This window comes from Acanthaster planci, linkage group LG16, assembly GCF_054643075.1.
Source record: "Acanthaster planci isolate LZ-2023a linkage group LG16, COTS_SCS, whole genome shotgun sequence".
Classification (NCBI taxonomy): Eukaryota; Metazoa; Echinodermata; class Asteroidea; order Valvatida; family Acanthasteridae; genus Acanthaster; species Acanthaster planci.
The window spans coordinates 11,529,369-11,546,415 of record NC_141792.1 but is presented as its reverse complement, the minus strand read 5'-3'; the positions used below and the strand labels follow the sequence as shown (position 1 = coordinate 11,546,415).

At 41.7% G+C, this 17,047-nt stretch overlaps 1 protein-coding gene across 1 annotated transcript; it reads left to right on the top strand.

The window, feature by feature from the left end:
- Positions 1-100: 100 nt before the first annotated feature.
- park7 (Parkinsonism associated deglycase) lies at positions 101-7,556 on the top strand. The gene is made up of 6 exons (XM_022234695.2): positions 101-393; positions 2,102-2,203; positions 2,346-2,405; positions 2,900-2,969; positions 3,740-3,826; positions 4,340-7,556. Exons 1-6 carry the CDS (start codon positions 190-192, stop codon positions 4,498-4,500), a joined length of 684 nt encoding a protein of 227 aa, XP_022090387.1. The 5' UTR covers positions 101-189; the 3' UTR covers positions 4,501-7,556.
- The last annotated feature ends 9,491 nt before the right edge of the window (positions 7,557-17,047 follow it).

Genomic DNA, 17,047 nt, shown 5'->3' with positions numbered 1-17,047 from the left:
AATATGTGCCAATATCAATTAGAAGAATTACAACAACATGAATATTCATACTAATGATGTTTCAAAACAAACATAACCTTTGACCGGAGGAAAAGTGCACGTGTCAAGTGTCAGCCCACCGGAAGTGGGTAATACGTGCATCAATCGTGCAGTAAATCATGTACACGTACTGAAGTGGCAGTCTGTGTCATGAGGGCTGCAGTGGCGTTATCGGGACGATTCCAAAGTGTGACATCGCTTTACGGCAGTCCAAACGCAGGAACCGGCGCTTCAACGACTACAAGGCGAAGATCGGGGTCACTGACGAGCAGAATGTCTGCACTTTTGATTTTGGCGGCGGGGGCAGAGGAAATGGAGACAGTTATTCCCGTTGACGTGTTGCGACGGGCGCAAGTCAGTCTTTGTTTTCTCCCAACTCCCCTGGGGCCCCGCTCAAAGCGCTAAGCAAACGTAAATTTTACTGCCCAACATTCTGAGCATCGCCCGTTATGTCCGTGCAATGGATAACTCGCCCAGGCCAACCCGTCACCAGCCTGTGATGCACACAAACTAATTTCACAATGTATCACTTCAGTCTCGAGTTGAGAAAGAAGCTTTTAAAAAATTTCAGTGCATTGGATTTGGACTATATTGGACCACGGAGGAAGGAACAATCTATTCCTTCCTCCTTGATTGGACAACTTAAGTTGTATCCCACACTATGCCCACCCTATCTGCCAGTGTTGATCCCTTACACAGTATGGCAATGTCCGGCCAGTGCCAAAGGCTCATGTACCATCATGACCATGGAGCTTGAACACAAGCCATAAAAAATGGCAGTTTCCTAGATGTAGTTTGGGCCAGTACCACCTGATCACTTAATGTGTTCCCTTTCTGTCAGGTTCAAGACCTCTTTTCCTTCCTCCACAAGTTAGCACTCTCCAGTTCTGTGGGACAAACATTCATGACTGAAGCAAATACTCTAGCTGAGGTGTACATGTAAATGTGATACAGCTGAACCAGAAAAAAAAAGAAGAGGCAACTCGGGTGATGCACTGCCGGTCAATTTGTCAAGCCTTCTAACATAAATAAACAGGATGGATAGAAAGAGTTCCATGAACAGACAACACTCGATGCCTCTGTGCACAAATCTATGAGACTTGTCTGAAAACAAATTAAGTGTTTTCTAAGTGAATGCTTCAGAATTTCTTTGCTGAATTTCACTTTTTAGAACATGTTAATCACTTTCTAACGGCCGTTATAACATTTGTAAGGGAAAATTAATGCTATCCATATATAGAACTCTTTACAAATTCCAAACTTCCTGGCCCTTTTCCCACGAGTGTACTGTATTTGTTTATAGACTAACATATAAAATATTTACCCATAAATCATATGAAATTGTAAGGTACCGGGTAGTTGAATGCACGCTGTCTTTTATGATAAATGCTTGCGATCCACAAGTGTGCGCCTCCAAGAGCTTACAACATGTTGGCCAATTACAACGCAGGAAGCCTGTCGACCCTTTCTTAATGCACATTGGGTCGACAGATTTTACACACTGTGATTAGCCAACGTGTGCCAAACTCTTGGAGGCGCACTGTTGTGAAACACCCCTGTTGAGGATGATTTCAAGCACTATTCTATATGATAAACTACAGGTTGGAGGTTGCCATGATGATAAAAATGGTATTATGGAAAAAAAGTTGCACTTTTTTTGCATGAAATAAGAAGGGGTGCCATCTTTTAAACCTGTTCTCCTAAGTAACTAAATCCCCTTTCATGTCTCTAGCCACTCCCCCCCCCAAAAAAAACTGTTGCCCCTGTTCTGTTTTCAAATCATTGGGGGTAAAAAAATATCAAAAGAGTGGCCAATGAGTATGGAATTTTTCCTGCCAAGATGCCACTGAACTCTTGTATCTTTGGCTCCAGACTCACATCTGCAAACTGCTGGCAAGCCATTTAACGGTAGTCACGATGGCAGCCTTTTTTCCGTGGAAGCACACTGTTTCTTCCTCTGGCTGTTTCTCAAGTCACAGACCCTCTCAGTTTCTGTAGAGTTCAGGGAAGATTTCTGCTCATTTTCACACGTGGTCCTTTGTTGGACTTTTGTTTCCTGTAGATTTGTGTGACGGTTGCTGGGCTCTCTGGCACGGAGCCAATAAATTGTAGTCGCAACGTTGTCATCGTGCCAGACAAAAGCTTGGAGGAGGCAGCCAAGCAGGTATACAGCACACTGCACTATATGACATCCTTTGTTAGTTGAAAGTAACTTGAGGCTTAACTGCAGGGTGTATAAACTCTCCCAGAAACTTTGTTGTCGGGAACTTTCACGTTGTTCTCTGTTTTGCTCGGTTTGGTTCCAGGGACTCTATGATGTTGTCATCATGCCTGGAGGCAATGGAGGCTCCCAAAATCTTGCTGGAGTAAGAGATTTGTCGTGGATAATTTATAATGTGCCAAATCCATCACAAGTGACGCTTGAAGGGCAAAGCACTTTTACAAAACAGAATACACATCAAATACATTATAACAGTTACTGAAAAGGTCCTGACGAATATAGATACATGTATATGAAAAAATATTTACCGCAGGTCTGAAGTGATTAACCAGGAAGCAAGCATGCTTTCAAGGCTGCTTTAAATTCTAAGAGATTCTAAGATAAATTGGGAATATCAGGAGGGAGTTCATTCCAAAGAAAAGGGCCAGCAAGAGCGAAAGAGTTATGAGTATAAATTAAAAATTGTGTTTGAAGTCATTCTTCAGACAGAGTATGTGTTGGATGTTTACTTAGAAGTTAGGCTCTGTCAGTTAACCCTAACATTTCCTAATAATGTCTCAACTTTTTATATGATGTTACAGTTAGGAAAAAATGCCAAATATCTGACAAGTTGATTGTTTGTAAACACATTTTTTGCAGTCAGACAAAGTTGGCGAAATATTGAAGGCTCATGAAAGTGGAGGGAAAATAGTTGCCGCGATCTGTGCAGGTATGTGGACCTCAAAAACTTGAGATTTCCTGTCTGCTGGGTGGACATGAGGGCCCTGTAATGGGTGGGTGCATTCAGGGGAAAAAAGCACCATCGTCAAGCAATGGCACATAGTGAACTTTGTTCCTTTGCCTCCACTCTGACTGGTTGTAGTCAAAGACTATTCTGAGCAGATGACAGCATTGTGACGGCATCAAACTCACCTGTGGGTCTGAAACTTCAGGTGTGTGCATTTGCACATGCACAGATGACCTTCACTCGAATGTGGCATCACCACAGTAATGTGGGATTGGTCTCTAGTAATGTACAATGTAGGCTTGTTACATTGCGTCTCTGCATTCAGAAGAAACGTCAGAGGCCGTACAGACCTTTTCCCTGTGATGTCACTATTGTGCTGGACCGTGATGTTTAGCCGCGTTCCTGCGTACGCTTGTACGTGGTTGAAGCTGCCCGTAGGAATAGATGCGATCACCTTGGCCAAGGCGGTCCACACCTGGTGGTATTGCTTACATTTAGCGCAATCCAGTCTTGTGGGTGAAAAAGGTCTATATATGACATTGGCTCGTAGCTTGTCTGCACAGGAAAGTTTAGTTAGGCCTTTAGAAGCATTCATCCTCGGTAGACTTGGTCATCTATTTGAAAGTGAGTTTGTCTCATTTCAGTGTCGTAATTCCAAACAAGTATTTCTTAAGCTACCTGTCTCTGAATCCTGGATAAACGTGTCTCTCTGTGATGAACGATTCCTTTCATGCTGTGTTTCCTTCTCTCAGCTCCTATTGCTCTACTTAGCCACGGCATCGCCAAGGGCAAGACACTCACCTCGCATCCGGCAGTCAAAGACAAGATGGTGGCACAGGGTGAGCAGTCCCTTTTTTTTTTTTCAGAAGCCACGTTGGCCGTCTAGGAATCACTCATTGTCATCGGCAAGGTTGGTTCGGATTTCTGAAGTGTATTTTATCGCTTTTTCTGGTGCTTCTCAGTCAAAGTATTCTGCCTTTGTGTCTGGCTGAGATCATAGGTTCACCACTTAATGCCAGAGGACATGTAAACACGATCTGATTAGCTGTATGTGCGTGCAGCTTGCAAGTGTGTAAAACCTCCAAATGATTTGTAATGCGTACACACTAAGTTTGAGAAGTCTGTGAAGGCAGACAGCATGATGAAGTCGGAGGCAGCTGCTGAATACGACCTGCTGTGGCAGTAAATATCACTCTGTAGATGCGCGCCCCTGAATGTTTAACATTTGAGGATGCAGACGTTGGCTGCTGCAGCTTGTTTTTTTTTTTTTGCAAATTAAAATTTTTTTGGTCAGAAGCGACACAGTCTGCAATTTACATACCTGTGAGCACCTTTCGTCAATTCCCTGGCAGGGATCTACAAGTATTCTGAGAACCGCGTCGTCCAGGACGGTAACCTGATTACCAGCCGCGGACCGGGTACCGCTTTTGAATTTGCTCTGGCTCTGGTGGAGGCATTGAAGGGCAAGGAGGTGGCCGACAGCCTCATTCCCCCCATGCTGCTCAAAGTTTAAGGTGAAGTGGCAAAATGTGGGCTGAAGTGATGGGACCTGCTAAGCAGGAGAAAGAAACCTGCGCTCAGCAAATGTACGTTCTCAACCCAAAAAAATGGCAGAGGACCAGTTAATCACAAGTGCAACATGTCATACTTCATCTGGTCATCTGTAGTGTGAAGCAAACTTTGGTGCTTCTTAAATATTAATTTATATTAATATTAATGGAGCTTTGTAAACTTTGGCTTAGAATTCCATTTATTTCGTTAGGTCCGCTTCTCATGGCTCTGTTTTCCGTTTGTAAGCACAGAGTTTTCCTCAAGTACTGGACAGAAATTCGGTGCTGACAGTTAGCAGATTTCATGGTTAAGCAAGGAATTTGGGCTTACAGGCATGCGTTCGTGTGGTTAAGATTATGCGCTTACTAGTGGAGTGCAGAATTAACGGGTAAGTGAGCCCAAAATTGGGTCTCATGCCCAGGCCCGGTCACATTTGGTTCAGTCCTCATAGAACAATGGTTGGTATTCTATTTTTGCTCAGCAAAGATTTCTTGAATTTAAAATCTCTAGGCTTAGCAGCCCTTTTAGTTTTTCTTATTTCAAAGTAATATTTATCAAATTAAAATTATTATATTTAACTCTATGCATAATTCAGCCAGTATCCTACTGTCTGTTGATAAACATCTTCTGGATGTGAAAACATTTTAACACATTGTGATGGGCTAAAATGAAAAACAAAGAAAGTGGAAGGGAAACATTGTGACCCCTTGTTATCAGTTTACAACTGAATGTGTACAATGCATGCTAAAAACCATCACAAAAAATTTCTTTGAGTCTCTGAGTAACTGTTGACACATTCATTTTGTACATGAAGCTGTTGCTCTGTGACAGGAATATGTTTGGTCAGTGATCAGTGAGAGCCATCAGAAATCGATTTAACTTGATATATTTGTTCTAATCTCAGCTTTTAAAATCCATCAGAAACATGGTGCTTTGGATCTCCATGTATCCAGAAGAAAGATATCATTTTATAGATTTTGTTTTGTTTCCCTTTTTTTTCCAAAATAACTTAAAATTGAACTTAAAAGTTTTCAAATTTCTTATTCGTTTTTGGAAGATGGGATGGAAAAATATGGAGTGGACTATGTGATACAAATGAAATGTGACAGCTTTGGTGAAATAATTCTGTCTTCAGTTGAAACCTGTGCATCAGTCCTTTTGCTGTTAAAAGATGTACGCATCCTATTTAATGAACACTGTTTGCTGCCCTCTATAATCTCAAAATTTCTTGGCAGCACAAGCGCAGTTGCATCTGTGAAGTTTACCGTCTGAACAAAATGTCACAACTGTCTTTAAATAGCTCTTTCAATGGCTCTAGAATAAACAGCGCCCTCTGCTGTTGATTGTTAGTGTCTTTCCCTGGCCAGTTCATGTCAGAGTTTTGTACTTGAAAATAATGAAGAGTTTCTTGATCAATTTCTCGTGTTTGAAGACTATTCTTGCAACTTAATCTGTATTGATTCTCGTGAAGACTTAAGATCATGCCAATGGGCATTTGGTTACTAATTTCCAGTATTTTTCCTCTGAAAGCATGGCTCAGTACTAATAATTAATTACAGTTGGAGTTTTATGTACTAAAGAAACTTGTCCAAACTTAATGTAAACTATCGTCTAAAAAGTGTCGGAAATGAGTTTAAATTGTTACACGTGTCACAATATCAATCCTGTACTGTAAGCTGCAGTTTTTCTTTCCAGTTTTAATCACTCAAAGTAGACTGGATTTTTCTCTTTAAAATCATGACAAAGTCTTTTCATTGCTTCTCTAAATCATGGCTTTCTATATGTATATGTCATTCTCTGTATGTAACGATTTGGCCGTTCCTTTCTAGAGGACTTGTACTGTGATGTTTGTAAAGGAGCTTGCACTAATGGAACTGTCCGCTAGAAACTCCAAAAGAGGGTTTGCATGGCTGCCATCTTGCAGGCCAGTGCTTTTGTTCCACTGGGTATGCACAAATGAAGTTTCCTTGTGAACCAAAAGAACTGCCCTGCAAGATGGCTACCACGCAAAGCCTCTATTGCCCTCATCGGGAAAGTCTAGAAATACTGTGCATTGCCATTTAAAACTTTTAGCAGTATTCAAAACAGTGTGTATGTAAGGCTGTGTCAGAATGTTAAGGCTGCGGCTGAAAGTAATACATGCACCTATGGGAGCCACTGGCTAATGGCTACAGCCACTTCCCATTGACGCATGTGTAACTCCAAGCCGCAGCAAGTTGACAGGGTACTTCATCTGATTGGATAGAAATTGTCAGTCCTGCCATACAAACTTTTCCAGAGATGTTCTTGAAGTGAAAGATAAAAGTATAGAGAGGAACTTGGAATCAAGTCTGAGACTTTGGCCACTTTTACCACATGTTTTTCTCTGAAATGGAGATTTCTTGTCTATAATCAGAGGCTCCAGGACTCAGATTGCACCTCTAGTCTGTCGGAGTTATGGATGATTTCTAAAGAACTGGATTTAATAATATTATTATCCAACTCTATGGTGATTTTGACTGTGCCCGAGCAGCAGATCCGAGGCAGGGAGCAACGGGGGCCTTCCCCCACCCCCCCAAGGAGGCAAAATGAAAATGGTCAAATTCAGTTCTCTTCCTTCTAAAAGCACACCCACATTGTAACCCCACACCTTAGAAAGTCCATAAAGGGTTACTTGAAAACATTTCTATTGTTTGTCCAGTCCCTAAGTAGGCTAAAAAAAAATAAGTCGGCCTCCCCCCAAAAATTGAGTTTTGGATCTGCCCTTGACACATTTCAGTACTTTTTGTTTAGATTGGTAAAGGGCCTCGTGCAGTGTATTAATCATGGAGATTGAAGCAGAAAGACTGCTTGTTTGGGCCTAGACCACTCCGTGGTTTTGAATCTGAAATGTTCCTAGTATTCTTTCTAAATGTTCCCCAAACAAAATATTTCTATGATCGTAGATTAGTCTACATAAGAGACAAACAGTTCAATGTTTTTGGATTATAACAATAAAAAGAGACTGTTTGCAGGAAAGCAGTTGCCGAGTGTTCTAAAGTGGAGTCATGTGTAAACCATCCTTATTAACAAGTGAGAATTGAAGTGAGCGCTCCATCTCTGTTTCCTAGGAGAATTTGTGGGTTGAACTTGTGCCCTGTGTGCCGTCTGCATTGTCACAAACCGTGACCCTTGCGAAACCTCTACCGTGGAATGCACGGCTTCATGATTTTGTAGCGCTGTTTATTAATTTTGCCCCCAAAATGCCAGACAGGTGTCAGATGAAGTTAAAATCCTGCCGGCAATTTTTCAAAGTCTCATTTGCCCATGCTGTGCGTAGAGAGTCGCGAAAATTGCAACAGTTCAAAAAAGTAGCCAGCTCATTGTGCATAATTACCAGCGCATCGTCACATGACACAACTTTGTCTTGGCCAAAATTACTGCCTGTGTCAAATCAATGGGATTTTGTTTCATACACGCGTAATGGCCCATTCACCCCCAAAGGTTCAGTGCATATCTGGGGTATCAGCACAGTGTAATGATTCAAATGTGAATCCCTTGTCTTCTCTAGCCACTTGTAACTCATACAAGACCAAGAAGAAGCACAAAAATAGTCGTCACCAAGAAATACTTAATTTACCATTTCTCAGTACACCGCATTGTTACCTTTGCTAAAATGCCCGTTTCGGCAACTTCACAGATTTTAACAATAGAGTACATGTCCACAGTGCCAAGCGAACCCACGGGGTCTTGAATCATCTACTTTGAATACAACAGTTTTTTTTCTACTGTATGTCATCAATTTTTAGCAGAGTGCTGCACACAAGCTTATTTCTTCGTATGGGATGAGTAATACAATATATAAAACCAACCATTGTTCAAGTTCCTTTTTAAAAAAAAAGTCTGATGTGAACATTCCAAAACTAGACATGTACCAGTCCCTTGTTCACTAGAGTACGCCAGCCTTCATTTTTATGTGCAAAAGCTACCCAAGTACTAGGTAAAGCCGCACAGATTAGTGACCACTTTTCTAGTCTGCATTTTTAGGCGATACCTGACGCTGTGGCAGAGATCTTTGGTGTCATAAAGGTTTCAACCGCAGACAGTTCCTCCCCCCCCCGAAAAGGGGTCAGCTCCTACATCACAGAAAGACATGTAGGATTCCAGTTAAGTGATTGATTTGACAAGAATTGGCCCCCAACCACATATCCACCAGTGCAATGGACCCCCAAAGCAAATCAAAGCAAGGCATTGTTGTTGCTTGAACTCAGAAGTCCAAATATAGAACGTCGATCTACCCCCCTGAGTTGCTCATCAAGTCACACTAAGATTCCTTGATGTGAAACCTTAAAAATGGACGCAGAGGCTAGGGATACGGAACAATTCTCTCGAAACATTTCAAATCAGCTGCAAGCGAAGCTGTTAAAAGGACAAATTTAATAAGACAAGTCTCATGGCTTGTCTCTGACGTAGTCAGAATAAAAAGTGATTGAAAAACAGTAGTATTAATGGTTAAGGTTTCTGAAATGCTGACGTTATGAGCGGCCTTGCCTGGCATTGAAATGTTTCCTATATTATTTTCTGTGATTTCCTGGATTGTTGGTTTATATTTACAAATGAACATGTCAAGCAAAACTGAGAGTCTTGCCTTAATGATAGTGCACAGTGAACAGTCATCCAAACTAGAAGTTTCAAAATGACGGAGTATTCTGCAGGTTCCAATGTGGCTACGTGCACCCAGGACGATCTAAATTATGTTAAGATAAGAGGTGTCATGTAGGGCCTACGCGTGCAGTGTCTCTGCGTGACTTTATACAATTTGCAGGCACGACAGAACTCCTGCATCAAAACATGATTAAAGACAACAATTGAAACAGCTGTTTGTGCCAGGAATTACATCCAGAATTTTTTAACTGCTTGGAAAATACTTTCGAGGTCATTATGGTGGCATTTTATAAGGATAAGGAGAGGAATAAAGAGTTTCAAACACTTTAATTTGTATCAGTCGATTTATCCATGGTTAAAACGCTAAACTGTTGAGAATAATTCAAAACATCGAGTTGTGCAGTTCAATCAATTAAAACTAGTTCACTTCAGTAAACAAGCAAACAATTTGAAGGCATGTGCATGTATTGGTCAGTATCTTTCCAAATATTTCTCCATCTTTTCTCTTGCAAGATTTGACCGGAAGACACCTGTTACGTTTGCTGTGGAATAGGGCTTCTGTTTTCACCCCCACGGTGACCAAATTGAGACCGAAAAGTACACCATGCTAACGATGCCGCCACCTGTGTTATGAAAATTAAATTATGACGGCAGGGCCCACCTCTTGACACTTGTATTTTAGCATTATACCCTGACGTCTTTGTAAGAAGGTAGTCTTGTATAAACACGTCGATTTAAAGTTGGACAAAAGTGGACAAAGGACTGTTTGTGGTTGGAGGAAATTTACGTCGATGAAAATCTGGTTTTGTTAGACAGGGCTGGATACTGCTAATTTATAATTGAGAAAGCAGGTTGTAGGCTGTAAATGGGACAATTTTTGTTAGGAGTGCATTTCAACTTAAAAGCGACGGGGGCATATCGGGGAAACTTATCTGGCAGATGGTGTGTTATTGTATTGTTTAGCTGTTAAACTGAACGTTACGGTATTCATTTCATTTTAACCTCGGGGAGAGAAGCTTCCTGGCGCTGTCTCCAAACCCATCCGGCCTCCATGCCGATTCACTATTCGCCAACTTTTCGTTTATTTACTTAATTTCTTTTATTTATTTCTCTCATCCTTCTTTGTGGATTGTTTGGTATACATGCACTTTTTGTGTGTGCTGGGAGAGAAATTGTACACCTGATAATAATTAATTCACTGTACGCAATTTTCAGCAGGAATTTTTCAGTATTTTGAACTGTTGACGCCTTGTCAGGTTTAGCAGGCTTAGGCTGTATTGAAGACAGTTTGGTGCATGATTTTACAAATTCCTACTATAAGTGGAAATTGGAATTCCAACTTAACTAGAAAAGAAATGTGCATAGCGATACTACGGTACTGATGAGTTGAACTGTTTCCACGATCTCAACCAAACGCGCTTTTTGTAGCCGGGCGAGCTGATTTTTGTGTTGAAACTGACCATGTCGTGTGGCATCACGCTCTTCAAGACGCAGAAATTTGGCCTAACTCAATAAGGAAGTATTCCGTTTCACCACCGCAACCTAGTCGCTGTTCTAAATATGTGTATGTCGTCTAATTTGTCTTCCGTCCGGTTCTGTAGCAGGGGTTGGTGGTATAGCTTGCTCCTGGGAAGGAGAGCGCCTTTCAGCATCAGGGACTAAAAAGTTGGGCCGTGCTTTTAACGTGTCATGTTTGAGACATCCTAATTTGAAATATCCCCGTTGTTCTGCACCTGTAATGCATAATATCCTTTCGCAAAGGATTCAGGGCAAGTTCAGGTGCGTGCGATATGAATGCCTCATTTGCTCTTCATGTTTTTTTTTTCAGGAAGAGACATCTGTGAGGCAGTGAAAATATCGGCCAGTGGTCTTCTGAGTTCTTCAAAGACATGATGATTTGGCATTATTAGGACACAAAAACTCTCTTTTTTTTAGAAACATTTCTGCCAAAACAAATCCCGACAATTCTTGCAAGAGTCTTTGGCTGACTTTGCGTAGCTAGCGGTCCCCTCGGTGTTTACTCCTTGTTATGTCCCGTTCCATTCCTTTTTTTGTCATTGCTTCATTAGAGGCTAGAGATACCTTTCTTCGTTCGCCTCGCCTCCACAGGTCTTGTCGTTAGTGTCTTTCACAAAGTGGCGTCTTCTTACAAGGTGAACGTTTGACATATAAACTTACCTTTTCTAAGTTCAATTTGCATCAACAATTGCGAAAGAACTTAGATTAACTTCAAAATGTTCGTGACTTATACCCACAAGAAAAAAAATTAAAAGTACAAAGAGCTTGAAACTCTGGCCACAGTAGATCAATTTCCACGGCGATATTTTATAAACGACTCAGTAAGTTGGTGTGTCAGTTTGCAGTTGAGCTCAGTGAGGGTGTGGCAATCCCTAACATTATCATGATTAAACCGTCACTTATCAAATTATCGCTGTGAAGTGAAATGTTTCGCCGTGATCACACCACTTCCAGAGAGAAATCGTCAGGTTTGGCAAAGGGGGATGTCTTCCATTAGACTTAAGATCGCATGATATTGATAAGGAGGACTGTAATTGATCGGTTGTCGCATAGTCTGCAGGCGACGGAGAGGGCGCGAGATTAGGTTTGATAAGACTTATTTTGGGCGAGTGGAAGTTATACTGGCTTGCAGAAATTATATTTAGAAGGATTTTGGTTGAGATTGAGGGTGTCGACAGGATGGTACTCAACAGCGATTTGCCGAAGGGTAAATCGTTAAGGAGATCAGGCGTTTGTTGTCAGTACATAATGAGAAGCGGCACTGAGATTTTTATGTAACCAATTTGAATGCGTCTACAGGAAATTTCGCTGAGCCTTCTTTAATCCATATTAAAATAATCCTCATTGAAATTGAAACCAAAACGAAGTGAATTCGGGTGTAATTGTTAACCCAGAAGTAAACTGTTCCAGTGTATTACATGTGCATTAGTCGTTTTCCAATTATACTGAATTTTGGACAACAAATGAATGGCTTTCAACACATCGGATTGCTGAGTTTTACGGCCAAGACGGGAAACAATCAGACAGTAAGGTCAGGTAGAATGACCTGAGTTTGTTTTCTCCAGCCAATCACGACCCGGAACGCGCGCTGTAGCGCGATGTTCAGCAAACACATGACCAATCAGAGCAGTGGACTGAATAATTAGCGGTACTGCTTTACACCAAACATTGTAATACTGACATCACGCTTTGTTTAGAGATGTTGGACGCGATCCATCTAGTCCCCAGGAAAGCGCACATGTTACTAGCTAAGCAAGACGTCATCATGTCTCAGGTCTGTTAGGATTGTGACAAAGAATTCCACCTTCTGCACAAACCTCCGTCAGTTCAATACCGGTGTCTGACTTGGCCACCATGAAATGCTGTTAATGTTGTCGCTACTTCTGAAACACTGAACATAAACTGTAAAACATTAAACGAGGACCCTCACACTAAGGCCACGAGGCAATCTTCAACAGTTCCCACCACCGGCACATGGAAATGAAATAAAAACATGACCAGTGAGTCATACCAAATGTTAACTTACTTTTCATGCCACTCGGCACGAATTTACAAAAGGAAGGAAGCAATATTAAAGGTAGTTGGACCGGCTATTTCCTTCATACTTTGATATGCTCGTGATATCGCGCGCCACACTGCGCTTGGAAAACTTCCCCAGTCGACGTAGATCAGTGTTGATTCAACTGAACCAGGATATGCCGGATCTACGACAAACAACCCCGTGTAGTTCTTCCTACTTCCGAGAGTTTTCATGTTGAACATTACACCGCTCACGTCGTTGCTTTTCAAGGAAAGAAAAGGGAAAGAAAATCTGGCATTGGGTTGAGATCATTTGGTATTTTAAGTCCATTAACAAGGGGACTTCAGGATTTTCTTTTGAAGAACGGGGGAGGAAGGAGGGTTATAGAGTGGGGCTTTTGTAAAGAAAATTGCCTTAACTTATTCATCTGTAGTCATAAGGATTAATTTCTAAGGGAAACAGTTTGGGGATATGTTCACATGCATTCTAAGTCAACAAGCCAGCAATAGGACCCAATTTCATCTGTGCCGTTACCGGTGGCGTAGCCCCCGGGGGCCTGGGGAGCATGTGCCCTCCAAATTCCCAGTGCCCCAGGTCCACTGAATGGATATTGAACAAGGCTAACAAAAGCGTGCCCCCCATAAGATGCTGGTGCCCCTCGTGCCCCCCTGGTAAAATCCTAGCTACGCCACTGGCCGTTACTCTGCCGGTTGTTTTGTTGTGTTGACCGGTTTTCTGATACCTGTGGGCATAAATGTATTTATGACTCTAACCATAGAACCAGCCCAATGCCATCCCTCTAGGATTCAACCCGACGAAGCACATTCGAGCAGCTGACGAAACTGGAACGCCAACCGCGACGTAAAATGGTTGGGCTATGCGTCGCTACGTATTATGATACAGTCAAAACTTTCTTTAACATTGCAAAATCAAATGTTTGATTTGCGGGTCACTGTGGTGTTATCCGGTGAAGAAAAAACGCTGTTTGCTAAAGCTTTTTTAGTCCACTTCACGAGGTCACCCAATCACCGTGCAAACTCAAGCCAGTCTTACTAACCTCCTGTGCAGTGATTGTTCAGTAGTTTTTAGGGAGTCATACTTCGCACCTGCGCAACCCTGACCCGAGACCTATGTTTTCATATCCCTGGTTTATTTTTAGCCTATTTGAGACAAAAAAAATATATGGCCTCAGCATGCATAGCAGTGGTGGGTGAAATTGAGGTCAGCAAAAATGGAAGGCAGTAAGCCTGTTGTGTGACATTGACATTTATGGCCCAGTGGTTGGTAAGTTTAACAACGAGAATGTTTATGCCAAAACTTCACATCAGTTGATGTACCAGCAATATGTGAAATACTTGATCAGGATCATTCTTGTAAAAAGAGCTGGAGCATAAATGGAGGAACATTTAAATGTTCTTTCCATTTTTGGGGGTGTTTTTCTCTTGTTTCGGTTAGCTTTTCCACCAATTGCCAGCGATAAAAGATAAAAACATGATTTTTTTTGGGGGGGGGATACGAGTGAATAGTGAACTTCGTCTGTCTGCCAGCCTTACCTAGGGATCCCGGCTACCACTCCCAGTAATTCATATTTCAGGGGCTAGGCAAGTACAGCTCAATTAGTTGGAACAGTCAGCCGGTGTTCTAGCTTGTGGTTTGCATCCATCTCTTGTTCAATCCCACCCACATATTTCCACGTTTACTACTGAGGTTTGGGAAGGGGTGTGTTAATCCTGTATTTATTTAGACTTCAAATGTTGGATTGTCAATAACGAAAGCAATTATGGACAACTCAAAAAATTATGTATAGCCAATTGGAAAACATGCAACATAATACCCATAGTTTGAAACCGAAACTGTGACTAATGAATTACGCCTTTTGAAACCCCACTTCGAAGTTCAATACAAGCAGATGATGAACCTGGTTTTCAAATGAAATAGCAATAGTCTATATGGAGAAGATTATCTGCTGTCATTCCTCTTGATACAAATTTAACCCATAGGCAGTGGACTTCATTTACTCGGGCAGGCAAGGGTCATGGACGCGCTAACATGACATGTCAGGGTCGACCAATGATTGCCAATACTTGACCGTCATTGTTGGCAGTCTCAAACTGACCTCTGCTCCATGGTCATGTAGAGCTGGAGCCAGGGATGAATGCATCCATGTCTGTTTAATATGGCCTGTTGCAAGTCTCAACGGTCATTTGGAGATTGGCGTTAGCCCTATCAGCAGGAGGAGAATATAATTGAGAAGGGCTTATACTCCAGTATGTGACTCAAGATTCAAGACTGAACAGTTGAAAACTCCCTTCCGCACATTCTTTCGATTGCTGAGTTCGAGACCCTTAAAGACCATCACAAGACTGACACAAGACCTCCTGTCTAAATTTAAGGAATGCAAGCTAGTCAAATGAAATAAGTCTTGAAATCTTGAAATGATGTACGACAAAAGCATTCCTCAATCTTTGTTCACCCCACTACGTTCGGCTGGTCTTGTAACTCATCTTGTGGCTGGTCTTTCGATCTACTATGCCTGGTCAGCGATCAACAGAAACTGTCTGGTCTTGTCACGTCACGGGCTGATATTACATATATGCAACACTGAATATTCAAATCTTGTGAACATATTCTGACGCCTGTTCTATGAAGTTCTGATATCTTGCTAAATGCCAAGTTTTAACTGAACACGGGTTTATGTAGACATAAATGTTTTCAATGTTCTGCATGAGTACAAAAGAACAGCCTTCACTTTCTTACTTGTATGAATTGCAAATTGACAGAAGTAACAAAACAGTATGTTTGATGGAAGCGGACTTCCTGAGCACTTGCCAAAAAAAAACTTCCAGTACGCACCTTTGCTTAATTGCAGCAAAAGACAAAGAGCGCATACGGCATGGCGTCGTTTGACCATGAAGAAAGGGCTCCTTTCTCCATGGTTTGACTAACGCCAGCGGCTTTTACGAGACTGAGTAACGGTGACTACATTATCGGGGGCTTTGCATCAGCATTATCGGTTCATAATAGAGTTTGGTTCTCTTTTCCAAGAAATTCATTCTATTTTCCACTGACCTCAGGTTGGCATATCCCTTATCGAAGGAGCAAGTCCACAGATCGCAGGGAATATAATGGCTCCTTTAAGAGTATATATTTTGCCACTCAGCCGTTTGGATGGTTTCAACCTTTTCAAACTATAAAGTGGAATCGCTGAATTCACTACACTTGGATTACTTCGAAAACTAATTTCAAGATCAATTGTTTCCAAGCTTTAGGAAGTGGGTTGGCGGTTTTGGATAGTTTATTATTGGACTTTCACAGAAGCTTAATCTGTGAAAGTGATCAAATTTTCACAGAAGTGATGGAAGTAGCTCTGCACAGGTAATGCCTCAAGTATTAGCTAGAAGGTGATTTGTGTTAGAATCTAAGCTTTCTATTTACAGAATGTTACACAGATTCAAAGATTTGACAAGGTAGAAAGAGTATTTCACATTTTAAAACAAGACAGATTATGGCATTGTGGTGCCAGGAAACAGTCTAAAATTGGGCCTGAAAACTATCAAGCGTGTTCCATAAACGATTTTTTAAAACATTGCAATGAAGTTTGTTTCAAACCAGACTATTTCTAGTGTGTGATCAAAATCACCACCACAGGCTCATTTTTGACGACACTTGTGGATAAAACTTGAGACATAAGATGATCACAGGTTTATTTTGGACATGAAATAAGTGCTACGAATGTTACCCTTGTGACTGCGCTACCCAACGGTATCTTCCCAGGACTGACGAAGCAAAAATTTAACAAATGGGTGCTGCACTTGACTAAAAATGATTTCATCGTTTGCTCACGCGTCCGTAAGGTATAGTGGTAACCTTCTCAAGGTCAAATCTGGCACTCGGAAAGGGGGCCTCTTCAGGGACAAGGAAATTTAAATTTTCATCCTTATTATGAGTGGCATTTTACAGAGGCTGTGGACTGTTTTGTAGAGTAACATCTGACTGGAAACTTTGCCGAGGGGGCAGGCAGCCAGAGCCACGGATGCACGCAATTTTTTTCAAGGACGTGCAGTGAAGGCAAATGAACTGCAGCGTTGACGCGGTTTGGGTGTACGTTTTAACAGAACTTTTCAAAAACGAGGGCACGGGAGGGGGCAATTCCGTTGAAGCAAGTGCTTAATCAGTAAGCTAACGAGTTTTTGCGGGGCAGAGTTTGGAAGTACATATGTAGTCAGTTTGAAGCAGGGAGGAAGGGCTGGATCATTTCAATTCGTAGACGTGGCTGGTTTGCTGGGAAATGGGGAAGCGAAAAAAAAAACCAAACCCAGAAGAAATTCCACAACAAGGAAGCCGCAAA